At 38.0% G+C, this 21,499-nt stretch overlaps 1 protein-coding gene across 3 annotated transcripts; it reads right to left on the bottom strand.

The window, feature by feature from the left end:
* Positions 1-1,124: 1,124 nt before the first annotated feature.
* Positions 1,125-21,281, bottom strand: pemt (phosphatidylethanolamine N-methyltransferase). Of its 3 annotated transcripts, none has more exons than XM_060863842.1 (7): positions 21,052-21,281; positions 18,558-18,665; positions 15,724-15,839; positions 10,227-10,372; positions 5,746-5,857; positions 2,532-2,606; positions 1,125-1,865 (listed from the first exon to the last, which is right to left on the bottom strand). In XM_060863842.1, the coding sequence occupies exons 1-7, from the start codon at positions 21,121-21,123 to the stop codon at positions 1,811-1,813; spliced, it is 684 nt and encodes a 227-aa protein (XP_060719825.1). In that variant the 5' UTR covers positions 21,124-21,281; the 3' UTR covers positions 1,125-1,810. The 3 variants fall into 3 exon arrangements, with proteins under 3 accessions (XP_060719825.1, XP_060719827.1, XP_060719828.1); XM_060863844.1 differs by lacking the exon at positions 21,052-21,281 and adding an exon at positions 20,369-20,428; XM_060863845.1 differs by lacking the exon at positions 21,052-21,281 and adding an exon at positions 19,241-19,719.
* Between the last annotated feature and the right edge of the window lie 218 nt (positions 21,282-21,499).

Below are 21,499 nucleotides of genomic sequence, written 5' to 3'. Positions count from 1 at the left end.
ATGAAATGGCTGGTTGGAGAGTGAAGGGTGTGACTGATCACACCTATTGAAGAAAAGGTTGATTTAATTCACCTACACGTCTTGCGGCCGGAGTTGGCTCTTAGGCCTTTCCACACTTCCCTGATATTATTCTGTTGCAGCTGATCCTCCGGCTTCCTCCTGAAGCAGGCTTTGCACTCACCATTTTAAAGCCTGACAACCCAAATCCCTCATATATCAAACATTATTTTAACCCAAAATAAACTTAAGGTTAACTTAAACTCTCACTATGTCCTGTCAGCTACCATCTATTGACATTTCAGAAAACGCAACCATAACTAAACCATTGTGTTTTATGGATATAAAATATACATACTTACATGCACACATGTATAAAACACTCTTTATTTGCATTTCACAGGAGAGTACTTGTACTTCTTACGAGCACCTGTATACAGAATATACACTCACCATCCACTTTACTAGGAACACATACATAGTTACACATTATACATACACATTTGTGTAGTTATCTAATAAGAGAATCATGTGGCAGCAGTGAAATGCACAAATAACCGGCAGATACAGGTCAGGAGCTTCACAGAATATTTACATCAAACATCAGAACAAAGAAATCCATGTGACTTTAACTGTGGTGGTGGTGACAAATGGGCTGGTTTGAGTACTTCAGAAATGGAAAATTCTGGGATTTTTAAAAACAACAGTTCACAGAATGATGTGAAAAACAAAAAACATCCTGTTGGCAGAGGATCTGCAGGCTGAAACACTTGAATGAGATCAGAGGAGGCTGACCGGTCTACAGTCAATTCAAATATACAACCATATAAATGTTTGCTTAGCTGCTCCGCTATATTACATAAGCAGAAATGTGAAAAGTGCCCCCAGCACAGTATTCTGTAGTGCATTATTGTGCCTCTCGGCTTTACTGTATAATTTTGTCTCCTTTCACTCAGCATCTGCCAAATGAATGATTAAAATAAGCAGCCTTCCATTACACAGGAAACAGGTTTGTTTTCAGTGTGTGTGTGCAAAAAATACTATGCAAAAATACTCTATTTGTAAAAAGGTAGGTTTAAATTTTAAATACAAAATATAAAAAAATAATAAATAAAACAATTCACCAGAAAATTTAAGGCTGGTTTTATTGTACAGTAAAACTGGGAAAAATTCATCCTCTACAGTGTAAAGTTGAGTTCAGAAAAACCTTAATATAGGAAGTTCATCTGATAAACAAACAGTGTAACACAGATACTGAACGAAGGACAATGTGATCGTAATGAACAAGTGTGCAATGTACAATGCAGTCAGCCATAAAATGAGTGGGTTTGTGCACTCAGCCATGATGCAGCACTTGCTGTGCACAGGAAAAATCTGATTTGTTGACTTTCCATAGATGGCATTTGGGAAATGACTCTCCAGGATCTGTGACACTTACTTTTGTTGAGTAATGTGCAGTAAAACATAATTTAAAGGCAAATGAGCCAACAAATTGCTTTGTTCCTAATTATACTTCATATTGTTTAACATGTGTAAAGTATGTGAATGAGTAAAGACAATATGAAGTTGAAGTGTAAGGAGGTGACATGCCTTACTTATAATTTATAATGTTACAAGACAATTTATACATAATGTTATACACAATTGACAAACTGATATTTATTTACCCAAACCACTGAATAATTAACAGAATATACTGTATTTGGAATTGTAGTAATTCGTCACTGCCACTTTTTCATAAACAGGTACATTTAGAGTGGAGTCTGGCCAGTCTGGGGCTCTGCTGTGATCCTTAAGCAAACACACTCAAGAATTATTTGCGTTTGCAGGACAGGCTCCTTTGCTGATAGATGTTCTCAGTGAATGGTCTGCGAATTCAACAGAATAAACACAAGTAGGGAGTGCAGAGGTTATAAATCTCGAGCACCATTGTATTGTACCAGCCTGCTCCATGCACGGAATGATTCCTATGTGTAAACAAGGCACACGAGCATGAACTAACAATGCTCACAACTGATCACATAATTACCTGAACCTGAGAGAGAGAGAGAGAGAGAGAGAGAGAGAGAGAGAGAGAGAGAGAGAGAGAGAGAGAGAGAGAGAGAGAGAGAGAGAGAGAGAGAGAGAGACACAGAGAGAAGGAAAGAGACAGAGAGAGACACAGAAAAAGACACAGAGAGAGAGAGAGAGAGACACACACACACAGAGACACAGAGAGAGACAGAGAGAGAAACAGAGAGAGCACGAGAGAGAGAAACGTTACTCATCATTATTTTGGCCGCACACTGAGACCAGACTGCTAATGAGCTTCTTTTGTTATTTTGTGTGCATTAGTTCTGTTTTTCTGACCCCATGTCTATGTACAAGGGAAGACCAAAATCTGTTTTTGTTTGAGTTTTTAGCTTCATCTTTTTTCTTTTTTTCTTTTCTTCATCATTACTTCCTGCATTATTGACAAAAATAGTCTTTAAACGACTAATAACAGTTCTTTTAACAGTTCAATTATAATGTAAAACTTTGTAAAATAATCTTACCCCTCGTATGCGATGGCCACTTTGTAGCACAATGCCACAACTGCGGTGAGGAGAACTCCTACAGGACTTGCCTTTCTAACAAACATACATACACACACCATCCATTTTATTAGCAACACCTGTACAACTGCAGGTAAAAATCCACCAATCATATGGCAGCATCACAACGCATAAATCAGGCAGAAGAATATGGTGCAGTACGAGTACAGAGTGCCCCAAACAAGATTTCCCTTAATCTTTAATGAGCTGTATTTAACCGATTAAAATTCATGAAGATTAGTCTACAGTGGTACATAGACTCAGAGATTCAACAAAGCCCACACAAGACAAGGCTCAAATCTTTATGGTTTCATGGCAGTGTTCTCCTTTGGCCCATCAGTACTAAAGTAGAATTTGTTCTGACCTCAAGAAGACTATAACCACTGCAAAGCTTCATGCAGTGAAATACCAGGGCAGCGGGATGATGACTCAGTGCTGTAAACAGAACAACAGCATGTGTAGAGCTGAGCTGCAGATGATCACATGATTTCTCAAGCTGTCATTTGCTTCCTTTAGAGGACAGACATTCAAATCACACACAGAGCCAGATCTCTACATCTTCAGATCTACATCATATCTAGAGCACTGAATTTAAAAAAAATGCTTTCACCTCCTTTCATTAGTAACTTATTATAATTCTGAAAAACAATGGACAACATAGCATAGAGCCATGACTAGATAATTAGATTTTGTGGCTGATGACAAGAAAAGAAGGTAACAAACACACAACCCGTAGACGCTACTTAAATTATCGGTTATGTAATCATAGGAGAAGATTTGTACATTTTAATTCAAATAATATACAGACATTATAAGTAGACAATAGTTGCCCATTAAAAACAGTGTTTATAAAGTTTTTAAACACCAAGCTTTAAAATTTATGGTATATTGCGTTAAATGTCTCAGTTAAAAGCAAGGACACAATAAAACAAACAATCTAATTTATTCTTGTTAGTAAGAACAGAAATAGTTCAACTCTACAACCGTATTTTTGTTAAGAAATTCATGCAAATTCGGAGAGAACATAACTCTCCCTGATGTATAGGTGGAAGGAATAACATTACCCTCACCTGTCAATCATGGTGACCGTCCTAGTGTATTTCATCAAAATAGTTCTCCCACTTTCAACCAAATAAGAGCCTATGACTAAGTAAGCCTAGTGTAATTTGAGTGGCTTTGACAAATCAAAGCTAATTTTTCTTTAGTATGAGTTACATCATCAATAAAGTTTAGTGAGCCTGATCCAGAAACAGTCAGGCATGATTAGATGTAAATAATGTAAGTTATATGCTATGGCCTTTGCAGTCACTAGATTTCAAGAAAATTTTACTCCTATTCAGGATTTAGTGAAAACATCCTGAAAAAAGTCACATGATTTTTTTATTTAAAGTTTACCAAAAGGTACCCAAGGGACCATTAGACCAACTGAAATGAGAGTCTATAGTCTGATGAAACCAAGACTCCAAAAACAAGACAAAAAAGTCTTTGAACTCTTCAATATTAAGACAATACTGAAAGCACTGCCCATTCTTCCCACTCTCATCCCAGGTAAATACAGAAAGTTGATTAATCTGAATTACAAATCTATCAGTTCTACCTAGCTAACAGTACACAATCTTGTGTTTAACATTAGTTTAATATAATCATAACATTTTCTGCTTTTTCTGATTTCAGCCAAAGGAGAAAAAGATGATTTTGTGCCGCATATCTCAGTCTTCCTGTCTGAGTAAGACACCCTCTGACAAAAATGCCTATCATCACGCCCTTGGAGAAAAATGAAAGAAGTAGGTTAATTGAATGAAACATGTCTGTTTTGTTGTCTTGTTCTTGTTCTCAAGCAAGAATTCAAGCTGCTTGCACACACTGCCACAGACACCCACCGCCTTGCTGACTGACCAGTATGTGTAATTTCTGTGAACACAGAAGGACAGCCAATGGTCCACTGAGAAGTGTGTGACTCAAATGAGCTGGGAGCACAAGCCCTATCAAAACATATCATATGGCCAGGGCAGAATCTGAATATCACCATGCTCTATAATGTTTTATATCAAGTGGCTTTATTCTATTAAAGTAGGTTGTTATGTGTGGTTAGCTATAATCCTTTCAAACTCCTGGGTTCTCTGACGCATGAACATAGGTTAGACTGAAAGTGGAAAGAAAACACTGCAAAAAAAATGAAAGATGCAGAGAATAAAAGCAAAAGAGGCCACTGGAGCAGGGTTTGGGAGGCCAAGGGCCAGTCGCTTTAGCAACAGCTGCTTAGCAACCAAGCAAGGCAGTTGCTCAGAGATTTCCTGCCATTGTTGCCATCGTAACCACATGTAGGTACGTGATATGTTTTACACATTCACTAAGGCAGGAAGTTGAGAATTGATGAAAAAATAATCATTAATTGCATCACGTAAAGTTGATAAAGTGCAGAAAACAGAACTGAGAACGTACACGTTACGTGAATACCAAGGTACGTAAATCCTATTTCAAAGGGCATGTCAAACTGTTGCAAAGCAGCTCTGTTGACGGGATGTCACTCTACTGAAAATATACTTTATAACCAGAGACGAGCTGAATACATCAAGAATGGACAAGATAGCCCAGTGTCTTGTCTATTCCAGATACCAGATCAGATGCATAGACCAGTAAAAAAATCATCTGCATACAATGAGTTGATGTTTGATGCCATCAGATGGCCAAGGTCAGCAATGTAACGCACATTGTTTGAATGCTGACTTGTTTAGATGTATAGAGTAATTTCAGCCAGATATGTGACTTCTCTCAGAGATTCTCAGTGGAACGTGGGGTAAAGGCGAAAATTCCCAACTCCAGGGTCCCTACCTGTGAAGAAGGTCTCATTTGTTGGGTTGTTGTAGCACAGTTTAGGTGATTTTACTGGTCATGTTAAGATGTCCAGGGTGCAAAAAAATGTGTAGACAATGGGGAAATATGCTGAAAAAGGTAATCCAATTTGTGCTAAAAGATATCAATAAAAAACAAATCTGCAGAAGTCTCTAATAAAATGTGTTACTCCACTGACAGCTCAGCAGCACCCCTTTGTGCAATTCTAAATAGACCAATAATTCAAGATGAATATGGATGGAATATGTATGTGCAGGATTCTACATTATATTTTTCCCCCAGAAACAGACAGCACAGGCGCAAATAATCTCACAGGACTCACATTAAGGCAAGGCCTAGGTAGTTGGCAGTACTTCCCCAGTACATTGGGTTATCCATGAAGTCAAAGGGGAAGCCAGTCACCTTCTGCTCCATCAGGATACCGAAATAATCTCCTGTCAAAAACAAAATCATTCCGTGTTTCAAAATAGAACATAGTCCACGACATGGACACACAGCCCCATTTAACTGTTCCATGATCTTTCCTAAACCTTGGTCAAGTCAACATGTGTAAGTGAAAGAACAAGTAGTGCATCATTTATTTGGCATGTTTAAATGCTGTTTGGAGGAAATCTGCCATCTTCAATTCAACTGTGTAATTAATTTAGCTGTACAAATATTATCTAGCTTTAATTGAACATAATCACAGCCTAGGTCCTCTCATCACAATTGCACAGACTACAGCTGAGAATCTTAGTGTTGTAATTAAAAAACACTCAAAATCTGGACCCCATTTTAGTTGCTAGAACATCTTTCTTCCATCTATGGAATATTGACATGATAAACATAATGTGCATACATGTTATGGGGAAAATCTTATGAATAATCTTGAATAAACATATTAAAAACATTAAGCATTAATAAGGCATAATAGGCACTATACAATTATGAAAATGCATTAAAAGCCACCTAAGTCCACGTCTGATGGTGGAGACAGCAAACCTTAGCCTGGCTCTTCTTTGCTTTTCATTTATGAAGGGCTTTGCATGGCTTCATCCCTGCTTCTAGGAGCCTGTTTTGAACCGTCCTTTCCATGCACTTCACCCCAGTTATCATTTGCCATTCATTTTGCAGGTTACTTGACGTCTTCCTACGGTTGTTGAGTGATATTTGAATGAGTTGGCAGTCAGTCCAGTCAGTGGACATTCATTTTCACCCTTTGCCTGTATGTAGCTTTGTTGTCTCCAATGTCTAGAGCTTGACCTTGTTCTTATGAACACTGTCCTTGAAATTTTAAGGATGGAAGTAACCTGACGCTTACTCTATCCCTCTGACAGTAAAGCCAGAATTTAAACCCTTCTTTTCCTTTTTTAAACTTTTCTTTTCAACTCTTTTGGCACGGTCAATAGTTATGTATTTTGTTAATTCTCTAATTACTCTTTTTGCGGTACTACTAGCAATATTGATAGTGATGACAAGTGTTTTTTTACACTTTTCCTATTTTAATAAGATTTAGTTAAATTGATAACATAATCAGTATATCATTAAACAGAACAAGGTGTGCCTGTGTTGGAATTCAGCAGACACTGTAAATGGAACGGCTGGCACACATGTAGAGATGCTAATTTAAGAAAAATTCGGAATGGTTTGGAATGTAATGTAATATTTCTGTAGTAATTTGCATTATAACAATGACATCTATTTATAAAATCTGTAGTTAAATATATACTACCATTTCTAGAATGTTAATAATTTGGTGGAATCAAAACTCAAAAATCCAAATGTTCTTATTTTAAAAGGTTCTAAACAGAAATGTTTAAGCCCTTAACCCTTAATTATCCATTGAACGTTTAAGAAACTTTGATGAACCCCTTTTCTAAGAATGAGGAAAACTGTCATGATTGAAGCACCTGCCTCGTGCCTCAATGCCTCGACCTGCCTCACCGAAGGACGGAGGGCTTCGACCATGCATTGACTATTGCGCTTTGAATGAGATCACCGTGAAGTTTCGCTACCCTCTCCCCCTCGTGCCATCAGCCCTAGAACCAAGTACTTCACGAAGCTGGATCTGCACAGCGCGTACAACCTCATCCGCAAAATAGAGGGAGATGAATGGAAAACCGCCTTTTCTACCCAGTCTGGACACTATGAATACTTGGTCATGCCGTTCAGCCTTTCTAATAGTCCGTCCGTGTTCCAGGCCTTTATTAACGATGTTTTCCGTGACATGCTGGACCGCAGGGTTATTGTCAACATTGACGACATTCTCGTTTACTCGGAGATGCTATCAGAACACATTCGACACGTGAGGGCCGTGCTGAAACATTTGATCCAACACCGACTTTATGCTAAGGCCGAGAAGTGTGAGTTTCAAGACCTCAACATCGTTCTTGGGTTACGTCATCTCTGCCAAGGGGGTCGCCATGGACGATTCAAAAGGTACAAGCGGTGGTGAACTGGCCTCAACCTCAAACCATCAAGGAATTGCAATGTTTCCTTGGGTTTGCGAATTTTTACCGCCACTTCACCGCCGGTTCAGCACTATAGCCGCACCTCTTACGTCCATGTCCAAAAAGACACAGTCTCGTCTCACCTGGTCACCCGAGACCATCAGGGCCTTCCAGCTACTGAAGGAGAGGTTCACTCCCATTCTCCATCACCCTGATCCTACCCGGCCGTTTATCGTCAAAGTTGACACCTCCAATACCGAAATCGGGGTGGTTCTTTCTCAGCGTCAGGGTCCAGCTAATAAGATGTATCCATGTGCGTACTTTTCCCGAAAACTCTCGCCCATGGAGCGCAACTACGATGTGGGGAACCACGAATTATCGGCCATGAAGACTGCATTCGAGGAGTGGTGGCACTGGCTAGAGGGCGTTCAACACCCGTTTACAGTCCTCACTGAACACAAATATCTGGAATATTTACGCTCCGCCAAACGAATGAACCGCCACCAAGCACAATTGGCCATGTTTTTCACCCGTTTCCAGTTTACGGTCATTTACAGACCAAGATCCAAAAACACTAAAGCTGACAGACTCTCTCGTCTGTACAATGAGGACCAGGACACTATTACGGAAACCATTATCCCTGAAACTCAGGTCGTCGCCCCGATTCAGTGGGACACTATGACGGAGATCTCCCAAGCTAATGCTCTGTCTCTGCCTCCTGAGGACTGTCCTCCCACCAAGACGCATGTGCCCGAAGACCTATGTTCCACCCTCCTCGAACTGCTGGACACCTCGCCCAGCTCCGTTTTGAAGTTTTGGTGGCCCTCGCTACCTGAAGATGCCAGGAACTTCGTCAAGAACTGCACCATCTGTAACACCTCCAAAACATCACATCAACTCCTGGCCGGCCTGCTGCAGCCATTACCTATCCCACCTATCCTACGCTTCCTCCGCTCCTACTGCCAAAACAACCAAGCCGAGTGGACCAGGTACCTCATGTGGGCTGAGTACGCTCAAAACTCGCTCATCAAACCGGCCACTGGCATCACCCCTTTTCAGTGCATACTCATACCAGCCAACCCTGTTCCCGTGGTCCAGGGAGCCCTCTGACCTACCAGCAGTAGACAACTGGTTCCGTAGAAGTGAGGAGACCTGGAACGAATCGCATCACCAGCTACAGAGAGCAATCAGAAGGCAGAAAGGCCAAGACGGCAAGCACCGTAGAACACACCCTGATTACCAACCCGGTCAGTGGGTCTGGCTCTCAACCCAAGACATCCGTCTCCGCCTACCCTGCAAAAATCTCAGCCCTAGGTATGTGGGACCGTTCAAGATCACCAAATGTATAAACCCTGTGTCATACCGCTTGGCGTTGCCTCCAACGTACCGTATCTCTCCCACTTTCCATGCCTCGCTACTGAAACCCGCCGACTACCCGAGAGGGGACCGGGCGGGGGCCACTGATCCATAAGGTCCGCTGCCCCTGCTGGTCGACGGCGAGGAGGCTTACCAGGTCCGCACCCTACTTGACTCCAGATGCCGGGGAGGTCATCTCGAATATCTGGTCGATTGGGAGGGGTACGGCCCTGAGGAACGCTCCTGGGTAAGGGCGAGAGACGTCCTTGACCCGTCACTCACCGCCGAGTTCCACTGAGACCATCCATCCAGATGGGGGGGGGGGGGGGGAGGGGGATTCTGTCATGATTGAAGCACCTGCCTCTCCCTCCTATCGCCACCAGAGGGAACCTTCCCCCAAGTACTAACAGTTTCCGGACATCTCCCATAATCCTCTCACCGGCACTGATTGGCACCTGCTGCCAATCAACCACTTCCTATAAAGTTGCACTTGAACTTGACCTCATTTGAGAAGTCTTGATTTGCCATGGCTGTCAGTCTGAGCGTTCTCTTTCCTGTGATTTCCAAGTTTATTACTTTGTTCTGTTTCCCTGTTTGTTGATTGTTTGCCGCCTGCCCTGACTTTCTGCCCGTATTCTGACTACGATTTCTGTCTCTCCTACATTGCTGTTTTTTGCTGGTTTTGACCCTTGCCTGTTGTACCACGAGTTTGTTAATAAAGCTTGCAAATAGATCCTCAGCATCACAAGCCATTATTACAAAAACCACAAATAGTGCACAATTAATTCATTTATTAATGATCAGCAAGTTGTGCATTTTAAAATTTCATAGTTGGATTTAATATTTTAGTCAGTGTTTTACAGATCATGATGAGTGTATGTGGAAATATTCACATACTAATCGCTATTTACAGAAAAACAATAATGTATTAGTATGAGAATATTAAACAGTGACTGCAAGATTAGATTATGTGGAAAAAAAAACTTTCATGATTTGAATGTGAAAACGAGGAACCTACCAAGGAACGTTCCAGTGAAGCCCAGGGCGAGGAAGCTACTGATCACAAACAGTGAGCCGACTAGCACGAGAGCTGTGCCCATGTAATACACTTGCACTCTGTCCAGCAGCTCCAGCTTAGGTTGATCCTTCATCGCAACTGTAATACTAGCAGAAAATTGTATAGTTAACTTAAAAGTAGTTAGTTAAACCAAACTTTGGATGCAGTTATCTAACAGGTCCTCAATCTGATACTACAGTCAACTGCTTTGGAAATATTCACTTATACGTTCCACACAAACACTTAATTTGTCTTTGAAAAAAGTGGCCATGAGTATGAGGAGTGAACGGAAACTATTATAAAAAATTAAAAACTCCTTTCTTTATGAGAAAGTGTAACGCTTACTCTCAGGCTAATGACTCGTAGATGATATAAATAATTAACTTGTTACATGCCAATCTATGGACCAGTGTTTCAGAAGAATAGGTACGCTACGGAGAAAGATGCAACAACAACAGTGAATGGACTCGAGGAACGGGTTGATTGAACATACAATGTGTTTTTATTTAACAGCATTCAAAAGGTGAGTTGAATGAATGTGAAATAATGAAAGCAAAGGAAAAAATAAAATAAAAAAATAAAAAATTAATATGGGAAAAAAAATTTCACAAATGAAATTCTTATTTCTAAATTTTGCTATTACTTTTGTGTTTTAACCGGTTTCATGAGATTTTCCCATTGATCTTCAACACGGTAAAGTCTTTGTTCGTTCACTATAACTTATGGTTTGATTCAGCAAAAAGAAAAATAAATATTCAAGTATCAAAAACTAAAACAATATAGATCACACTTGTCAACACAAAAACAATCTGACACTTCTCAATGAAATAAAATGTCCTGTGATCTCTAAACTTTCAATTTCTCAGTCTTTCAAAGAAAACAGTCTCTCAAATAGTTTGCATAAAGATATAAATGTCTTTTCACTGTCGATGAGGGGAAAAATGTGTCTCCATCCAAAAGAGGGACAAAAAATAAAAAGAAGAGTTATTCGATTTCCTACCATTCGCAGAGTTCAGAAAAACTTGTGTTTCCACAGAAAATCCAAGAACAAACTCAAGGGAGGCTCGCCAGTCCATACCCTCCTCAAAACCACTGGAAGGCCGGGACAAATCCAGAGCACAGGCCTCAGAACATCAAAACAAGAAAACAACAAAGAGAGAAAAAAAAACCTGACCTTGAACAAACAAGGTCATGAAAATATCATGAATATCTTCATTGTAACAACATTCAATAAAGTTCTCAATCACTGTTCATCACTCAATTTTACAGAATTTGAGTATTCTGAATTTATACACATGTATCCTTTGAAATAAAGAATATTTTCTTTATATGCAATGTCTGACAATTTTTCCCCAACATAGCACATTAATCATATGGCTAACAACTTCTCTTAATATACTTGAACACACAATTAGCTGTTATGTACCAAATACAGCATTTCACTTTTTTATATATGCAAACTCACTCACAAACTCAATTTCTCTTGCTTTTTCCACTTAACCAATAATAATGATTTAATTGATGATTAACAGGGCAAATTGACTTACCAAGGAGCTCGTTAACTCACAGAAAATTCCAGAATGCTGCGGCTACAGCACATCCGATTTAAATCCTTTTCTTTAACCCTTTTAATCGAAAATACACTTTGTAAATACTTTAACAACTCTCTGTCGCTGGTAAAGTATCTGAATATCAACATAAAGTTTTATACCTTACAAGTTAAAGATCCATCTCACACAAATTACAATATCAAAATCACTCACAACAAATGGAAAATAAAATGCGGCACTTCACTTACATCAATCCATCGATAAAGCACATCAAACAAAGGTTATTTCCGTGTTTCTATTTCCCCGAGCGTTAGCAAACACCGCGCCCCTCCAGCATCCATGCACGCCAGCGAGAGCTGCCTCTAACTTCACGAGCACACCTCGTGCAAAAACCGGAAACCAATTTTCTCCACTCCGCTACATTCTGCGCTCTCATTGGCTCATGCTCAGTTCAAAAACTGCTTGCGATTGGTCACAATAATAACAAGTAGATATATATATTTGTAGAAAATGAATATTTTCTTTTTATGAATATACTTATTTTAAGTAGTTTTCAATCGTTTTGAACATACTTTAGTATGTTATTATATTAATAATATTATTTATATGTGTACTCTGGTAACCTTGGTTACAAAAGCAATGGTACTAAGCAATGGCTTAGTTTTACTAATCAATTGACTGCAATATCTGTATAAATACATTGTCTCAAGGTCTGTATTTGCACACAGAACACTTACATTTATGGCACTGGGCACACGCACTTATCCAGAGCGGCCCTCAAAGTCTCTATCAATGAATACAACGATATTGGTTCACTAGATCGCAGACTAAGAATACCATCTATCTAAAACTCCATTGGGAGAAAAACAAGCAAAAAGAAAAAAAATTAAAATAAAACAAGTGCAACTTTAAGTGTTTCAGGAAGAGGTAGGTTTGAAGAAAGCCAGTGTCTCGGCTGTTCTAACATCTTACAGAAGTGCATCCCACCACCTAGTTGTCAGCACAGAGAAGAGTCTCAGTGAATACCTAAATACCTGTGCAAGCTAACAAATAGCTACTCAAACCCAGATGCACTCCACAGCATAAGACACCAGTCACACAAACCATAAGCCTGCAATGTATCACTGTATATCTGAGAAGTCAGGGCTATGAATAGCTTCAGTGGATCATCTTTATAAATCATGAAATCTTACTTCAGTGCAAAGGCTTGTACGCATAAACCATCTAATGACATATAGAGACATATAAAGACATTAGGCATGCACAAGGAAATCAGAATTACTTTGTGTTGTAAATTAACCATTTATATACATGTGTAAGTGTTCTATTAGATAACCTACACAACACAGAACTGACATCTGGCAAACATTTCTCCAAAAATCATGTGCAGATTTATCAAATGTACATCCAATGTCCTAATCTAAGAATCTAAACTAATACTCTTAAACCAAATTGCCTTTTTTAATACTTACATGCAAAAAAAATGGTTTTGCTTTCATTTCAGTTGAAATGAAATACAGCTCAGTTGGATACAGTTTAAAGTATTTGGCTAAATATGAGCAGATAAGAGATGCCTATCTGATTTTGTCAGCAGTCCCATCGTCAATAAATATAGTCATATCAATAAATCTGGTTTTCTGGGTCAACAATGTTGGCTAAAATCCAGTCCACAAAATGTTGCAGTGTTAGAGACCTGAATGAATAAAAGGCACTAATCAGTACAGAAATGTCCTATCTGTTACTTGGGCAATATTCCACAGGATTTTCTTCATCCAAGTTCCTCTACAGTAAATATGGTGTGAAAAATGAACCATCACTGCCAGAGAAACACCATAAGCCATCAAGTGGCTGAAAATTAAATCAACCCCACCAGAAAGGCAGCAAAAACATTAAGCATGGGCATATAAACTCTTTGGTACATTATGTACAAAGAAGGAATGCTATGGTCAGCTCAGAAATACCAAAAGGCCAAGAAGAGGATGGGGAATATCTGTGCCCATAATAATTGTTGAAGATAAGCCACCCCAACAGTTTGCTATATCAAGAACAGATATATACACAGTGTGGTTTTCTATTTTTTTACATGTTTGTCACACTTTACTGTTTCAGATCATCAAACAAGTTTAAATATTAGTCAAAGATAACTCAAGTAAACACAACATGTAATTTTTAAATGAAGGTTTTTATTATTAAGGAAAAACAAAATCCAAACCTACATGGCCCTGTGTGAAAAAAATCAGAACGGGGCAAACACTTTTTATATATATATAAAGCATTGGTAAGCCTCAAAACAGGAAAATTAGAAATATTAGAATTTGCCAAAAACAGATAAAAAACAGACAAATATCATCTTAAATCAGCATGATGACAAGAAAAGGAAAAGAAAAGAACTCCTAATCTTCAACTGTCCACTTTGTAAGTCTGTTCCCATGATAGGTTCAGATTTCTGTTCTTGTCTGACTGGTCTTCAGCTTGTGTAGCCCATCTAACCCAAAGTATGAAGTTCTGTGCATGGTGACATGCTTTTTGACTCACCGTGATTGTAAAGAGTGCTTTTTTCAGTATTTCAGTATTTCACTATATCCTTCGTGTCAGCTCAAACTAATCTGGCTATTTTCCTTTCTTATCAACGAGACATTTTTTTTCTTATCACACTTCTTCAGTCTGATGTGTTGTAAACATTAACTGAAGCTTTTGACCAGAATCTGGTCAATTCTGTTTTTTACACTGCCACAATATTGGATAATTAGAAGAGTGTAGGAAAAATGAGGACTATATCTGGAATAGGATGTTCAAAAAGTGTGTGTGTGTGTGTGTGTGTGAGAGAGAGAGAGAGAGATGGTCAAGGGTCCATACTATGAACCATATAATGTATTTCAGTAATGTACAGGTACCTATCTATGTGTTTTTCTTACTGCATTGAGATTAAAAATATAAAAGTATTTTCCACAATCAGGAAACACAAAATGCTCAAAATGTACATAGTTAAACTATGTACATTTTGAGCATTTTGTGTTTCCTGATTGTGGAAAATACTTTTATATTTTTAATCTCAATGCAGTAAGAAAAACATTATGTATTATGTATTATGTCCTTCCTAACTGCATAGTATATCTGCATAATAACACTCACCTATTAGCAGAATGGAATACATGTTCCTCTCTTTTCATTTTTTTTTCTCTATTTCTTTTGTTTGTTTGTGTAGTTAGTTTTATGTTGTGTTTGTCTCATTCATTAAACGCCATATTTTTGTTCCACAAATGATTGTCTCTGAGTATCGCTCACAAACGTAAGGTACCTGCAACATCTGGTCTGAACTACATGCTCTATTAAGTAAATTTAATTAAAATTACGGTATAAAGTAAAAGGGAAGATACCGCCCTCATAGAATTAATAAAGGTTACACGGCCTGTTCACCGGACGAACAGACCAAATAAGTGTAACGTTAATTCCATTACCGTCAATTTCAACTTAGGTTAAAATATTTAGGAGTCACTATAACACGTTATAATTACTTAGAAATATTTACCTTGCTTTTTTTTGCGAGCCAAAATCGCTACAACTCAATAATGATGTAAATAATATGCAATGACCTTCAAAGTCACCAGATCTCAACTCAACTGAACAGAAGATTTTAGCATGATGTGTTAGAAATTGCTCTCCACGACAAATACTAACTGAGTGATAATCTTGAAAGAATGCTGTCCCCCCCCACCTTACTAACATTAAGTTGTTTTGTCTCTTAAGCTGTCAGCCATGTATAGATAAACCTATCACAATATTATCTACAATATACACACCAGTGTTAACACCCATGATTTCTGCCACACTATTGTGAAATCTATGTTTGTCTAAGTTTGAAGTCTGTGGAGTCTAAGTTTCACTGCTAAGTGAGCTGTTTGTATTACCTGTGACTGCGGTAAACATTGAGAAGTAGAATGACAACACCCAGGCTGTAGCAGGCCACATACGGGCTTTTGAACAAGCGTGTCAGTCCTCGTGTTCTGTGTTCCCATCTGGCAACCTAAAATACGTAAGTGCACAGATCAATAACTGAATGAGTACTGTAGCTTTGAAGTCAAAGTAGGATACTTAATAATACCTTAAACATTACCAAAAATAATAAAAAATCTTTTTAAAGAATGTGTTAATGCACATTGAATTCAACAGTTGTTTGCGTTTTAACTAGGCAACTCCCATATATATATACGTATATATATATATATATATATATATACATATATATGTATATATATATATATATATATATATATATATAAATATACTATATGAGCACCAACCACAGCCCTAAAGGGTCCCAAAAGAACAAAATGCTTTATATATATATATATATATATATATATATATATATATATATATATCGTCGCCGTCAGGCGGAATCCTCGTATCTCCAAAACCATTATTTTTCAGGAAATTAAAAAACGCCATATATTTTTGAGTTATTAAACATTGTATCGTTAAAGTTGTTATTATACTTTATATTGCTATCATATACTGTTGTGTACCAACATTAACACAACTTTTCCCAAAGTCACGTTTTATCGGAGATACAAGCTTTATGACTTGGGAGCAGGGAGATATGAGATTATGCTGTCACTGATAAGAATCAACGTTGCTGCTGCCAGCAGTGTTCAGTAAAGTCTGCGGTCACGTTGAGCCTTTTGACAAGAGAAAAGGCTTCAATTGTTAACCAAAGCTAATGACTGTAGTTACATACATCTTCCTAAACTCTATTTTAAAGGTTTAAGAGCTATAAGTGATGCAATACAAAACACGATAAGCTGATTAGGCTGTTTAATAGGTGGAAATTAGTCTAATCTGCTCGCAAACTTACCTTCGTGGCTCACGGGTTTCTTTCTGCACAGAAGCATTACAGCTATCGATTTTTAACAAAACAGACCTACTCAAATGTATCTAACCTAACTATTTTCACTTGTTAGTGTCCAAAAAACAGTGTTTTACATGCACAGTGCCAATAAAAACAATAATTTAATAGTGGTATTCAAAACATTCAATTTAATTAAAATATTATATTGTAAAAAAAAAAAATTTTTAAACGTCAATGAACATGTATAATAAGCAGTAATAAATAGATATTTAAAATACATCAATAACACAGATAAACATCATAGTTCCAGGTATAGTTCACCCAAAAAATAAAATTAATAAAGTTCAAATTATCGTTTCACTACGTTATACGGCATGTTTACATATAATAACGAGGCAAAAAGCCAGCCAGCTTGCTTAAAGTGATGAGCATGACGGCAAAGGCAGCTACTTGTTGAACATAACGGTTTACCTTGACATTGTAAGATACAATCCTATCTTATCTACAATGCACACTGTTTAGTCCGCGTTGCAGTGGATTGTCTTGCGCTAAATTCCTGTCCTCAGATGAGCACCAGAACTAGCGGGGGTCAAAGATATTTTTTGAGCCCCACGAAAATCACTTTAGATATCACTTTAAGACGTGTTGATTCGTTGCGACTCTTAATCTTGAGAAGAAATATGCCGCGCAGCTCTCCCGCAGAGTGAAGAAGAGGTGGAGTTACGAGATTTCTCAGACAGTTGAAGTGTCCAATGGAGTTAAGAGATTTGCGTTCAAGCTATTTTCAAGACTTTAGATTGGTTAATAACTTGTAAAAATAACAGACCCACGTGGGGACTGACCAATAGCATCGATATGTGAAAAAACATGAAATTGACCAAATTTGGACATAAGATTTTTCCGCCCAACAGCGACGATATATATATATATACACGTATATATACGTATATATATACGTGTATATATATATATCGTTGCTGTCGGGCGGAATCCTCGTATTTTTCAGGAAATTAAAAAAACGCCGTACCTTATCTGCAGTGCACAGGGTTTAGTCCGCGTTGCAGTGGATTGTCTTGCGCTAAATTCCTGTCCTCAGACGAGCACAAGAACTAGCGGGGTCAAGATTTTTTTTTCTTTGATCCCAGTGTTTTGAAGACATTTACCTCTGAAGACGTGTTGATTCATTGCGACTCTTCTTGAGGAGAAATATGCCGCGAAGCTCTCCCACGGAGTGAGGAAGAGGTGGACAGTTGAAGTGTCCAATGGAGTTATGAGATTTGCGCTCAAGCTATTTTCAAGACTTCAAAAATAACAGACCCAAGTGGGGACTGACCAATAGCATCAATATGTGAAAAAATATGAAACTGACAAAATTTGGACATACGAGGTTTCCGTCCGACAGCGACGATATATACGTATGTATATATATATATATATATATATATATATATATATATATATATATATATATATATATATATATATAAAGCATTTTGTTCTTTTGGGACCCTTTAGGGCTGTGGTTGGTGCTCATGCTGCTTAGTTTAATCCGCTTGTTTTGTCCAATTTACAAGGTGACAGTTTAAAACAGTGAACCAAAGGAATCTGAAGCAGAAAAACAGACTAAAGAATGACTGTGTATGAAAGCAGACAAATTGCTGAATAAGCCTTAACATAATAAGCCTTGATTTTGCTAAGTTGCATGTTTAATGCTTGACAGTCCTGATAATCCCATATGACATCACTGGTTTGAGGTTCTGCCACTGAACCTCAACCAATCTTTATTATTTATGTTCTAGTTGAGTTATTTATTATAATACAAAAGAAACAAACCTCAAAAGTCCTAAACTAACATTTTTAAATTAGCCAAAACATATCCCTACAATCCCTTACCATGTTCCAGAAGACTGGGTTGAAGATGATGGTGATTACAGCCAAGCAGAAGCTGGGCCCTCTCAGATCAATGTACTTCATTATCTCATTCAGCACAAACATGTCTGCCTGAAAAAAACAAAAGAGAAGAAAAGATCAGACCACCAGTGACTAATTGTGTTACAGCATCAAATATGATTTTTATGCATATGCCACAATGTGATGGACGCTTAATACGCATGGTATTATGCGTGTTGGACGCATAATATCTGAAGAATGTTGAATGTTGGTTGAATGCCTGCAGAATTTCTATTTAATTATCAATAACATGCAGACAAACAGATTCAATTCATAAATTGATCCAAACAAACATTGTAATAAACAAATAATTATTACACAAGTATCAACAATTAGTTCAACAGATCAAATGCGAGCACTTTTACATTTCCAGCATTTAGCAGACGCCCATACCCAGAGCAACTAACATTATCTCTTCTTTTTTTATATACCGTATTTTCCACACTATAAAGCGCACCGAATTATAAGAGTCTCAATTATGTGGTCTATTTCTGTACTTAACCCATACATAAGGCGCACCGTATTATAAGGCGCATGCTAAAACATACGGTCTACAAAAAAAAGGTAACGGAAGCAAAACAGTGAGTTTAGTTGAACTTTATTCTACTATTTAACAATACACACACATTATTTTTTAATCAATCTTCTCCCACAAATCAATCAAAGTCCTCATCTACTGTGTCTTCTTAACTTGGCGCAGTTCATTTTCTTGCTTCCTCCACTTCCGAACCATAGATTCATTGATGTTGAATTCTTTCGCAGCTGCTCTATTCCCATTTTCAACTGCGTAACTGATAGCCTGTAGTTGAATTGTGCCTCGTAAGCACGTCTCTTCACTGGTGCCGTTTTCGGGGGTCCTTAGACAAACAAATGTTGTCTTCTTCTTCTTCTGATTTTTATTGGCGGATGGCAAACCAACTTAAGGTGCATTTACTGCCACCCACTGGACTGGAGTGTGGAGCGCATAATGGTTAGGAAGAAACAAATGTTTTGCAACATACCGGTAGTATACCTACCGGAGGCATGGCGGAGGTAAGCGTACGTACTGTACGTATTACGTAATGTTCTCTGATTGGTTTATTGCTGCCAGCGTACATAGTGCACGTATTACGTACGTATTACGTACCCTGTGTCAGCGGGAAATTGTCCGACAGTCAATCAAGCGGGGCGCTTGCCAAACAACAACATTTTTACAGATTTTTGGAACTCAGTGCACACATAAGGCGCACCGTATTATTAGGCGCACGGCCGATTTTTGAGAAAATTTAAGGCTTTTAGGTGCGGCCAAACAGTGGCAGCTTGGTGGACCTGGGATCCAGCTTGGTGGACCTGGGCTCTTAACCCTCAATTTATTTGTATAGCGCTTTTAACAATTTCCCATTGTCTCAAAGCAGCTTTACAGAAGTATGGAAACAGAAGAGAGAGAAAAAGAAATAAACATATAATAAAAAGAAGAAGAAAAAATAAGGATAAAAATAAATAAGTGAATGTACAATTAAAGTTTAAAATTAATTTAAAAAAGATTAACTTAAAATTTAAAATACTATATATCTATCCCTATCCCTAATGAGCAAGCCGGAGGCGACGGCGGCAAGGAAAAACTCCCTGAGATGATATGAGGAAGAAAACTTGAGTGGAACCAGGCTCAGATGGGAACCCATCCTCAATGTCCTTTCTACAACAGTTTATAATAGTGCAACCGAGAGCACCTGAGGAACTAATGGGTCAGTGTAAACTCTGAGTTCATCACATACCTGATTGCTGATAAAGACCAGACCATACAGCTGACTGACTGTCATCACAGTCTCCGGGCGGCTTCATACACAATCTCAACCCTCAATTGCTCAGTTGTATAAAAAAAAAATATATAAAATATCTTTACTAGACGTGTGTACTAGACGTGTGTATTAGACGTGTACACTAGACCTGTGTATTAGACGTGTGTATTAGACGTGTGTACTAGACTTGTGTATCAGACGTGTGTATTAGGCGTGTTTACTAGACGTGTGTATTAGACGTGTGTACTAGACGTTTGTACTAGACGTGTGAATTAGACGTGTGTACTAGACGTGTGTATTAGGCGTTTATTAGACGTTTGTATTAGACGTGTGTATTAGCCGTGTTTATTAGACGTGTTTATTAGACGTGTGTATTAGACTTGTGTATTAGACATGTATTAGACGCGTGTATTAGACGCGTTTATTAGACGTGTTTATTAGACGTGTATATTAAACGTGTTTATTAGACATGTGTATTAGAAGTGTGTATTAGACGTGTTTATTAGACGTGTTTATTAGACGTGTGTATTAGACGTGTGTACTAGACGTGTGTATTAGACCTGTGTATTAAACGCGTGTATTAAACGTGTGTATTAGACGTGTGTATTAGACGTGTGTATTAAACGTGTGTGTTAGACGTGTTTATTAGACGTGTTTACCTTACTAAAGTCCACTTTATCAAACCCTCCACAGCAGTCAGGATGAATCTCACTGATGGCAGCGGAATTCATGTAAACACATAAATTTCACTTTAGCTCTAAACTACAGCATTCTCTGCTGTTACAAACACCAGATGTAAAGATTTAAAGAAATCTATAATTTTCTTAGAACCTTATGCTAGTGCTAATTCTAATGCCGGTATTACACGTCAACGTTAACCTAATGCCCAAATGAATTGTGGGTATTGAAGTTCACACTGTACCGAGTATGAACTCATCTTTAATCCGGATTTTATGGCAATAAACTTCACATACGTCAAATACACAATGACAATAAAGTGCAATAAAAAAAGAAATAAAACACCCAAATAAACAGGTTATGCTTAATGAAAATAAAATGACTATAAAGAATAAATAAAGAAAAAGTAGGAGCAAGAGACAGAGGGAT

The sequence above is a fragment of the Tachysurus vachellii genome, chromosome 2, assembly GCF_030014155.1.
Source record: "Tachysurus vachellii isolate PV-2020 chromosome 2, HZAU_Pvac_v1, whole genome shotgun sequence".
NCBI lineage: Eukaryota > Metazoa > Chordata > Actinopteri > Siluriformes > Bagridae > Tachysurus > Tachysurus vachellii.
The sequence above is the reverse complement of the archived record's forward strand: the minus strand, read 5'-3'. Positions and strand labels throughout refer to the sequence as shown.

Bases quoted from the DNA above. Each gene is read 5' to 3' on its own strand.
- pemt (XM_060863842.1), bottom strand. From the start codon at position 21,123: ATGAATTCCGCTGCCATCAGTGAGATTCATCCTGACTGCTGTGGAGGG. The intron at 10,373-15,723 runs GTAATACAAACA...ATTTTCTGCTAG, and splicing joins AATGTTTACCGCAGTCACAG to TATTACAGTTGCGATGAAGG. The intron at 1,866-2,531 runs GTAAGATTATTT...TTGAATTCGCAG, and splicing joins GTGGCCATCGCATACGAGGG to ACCATTCACTGAGAACATCT.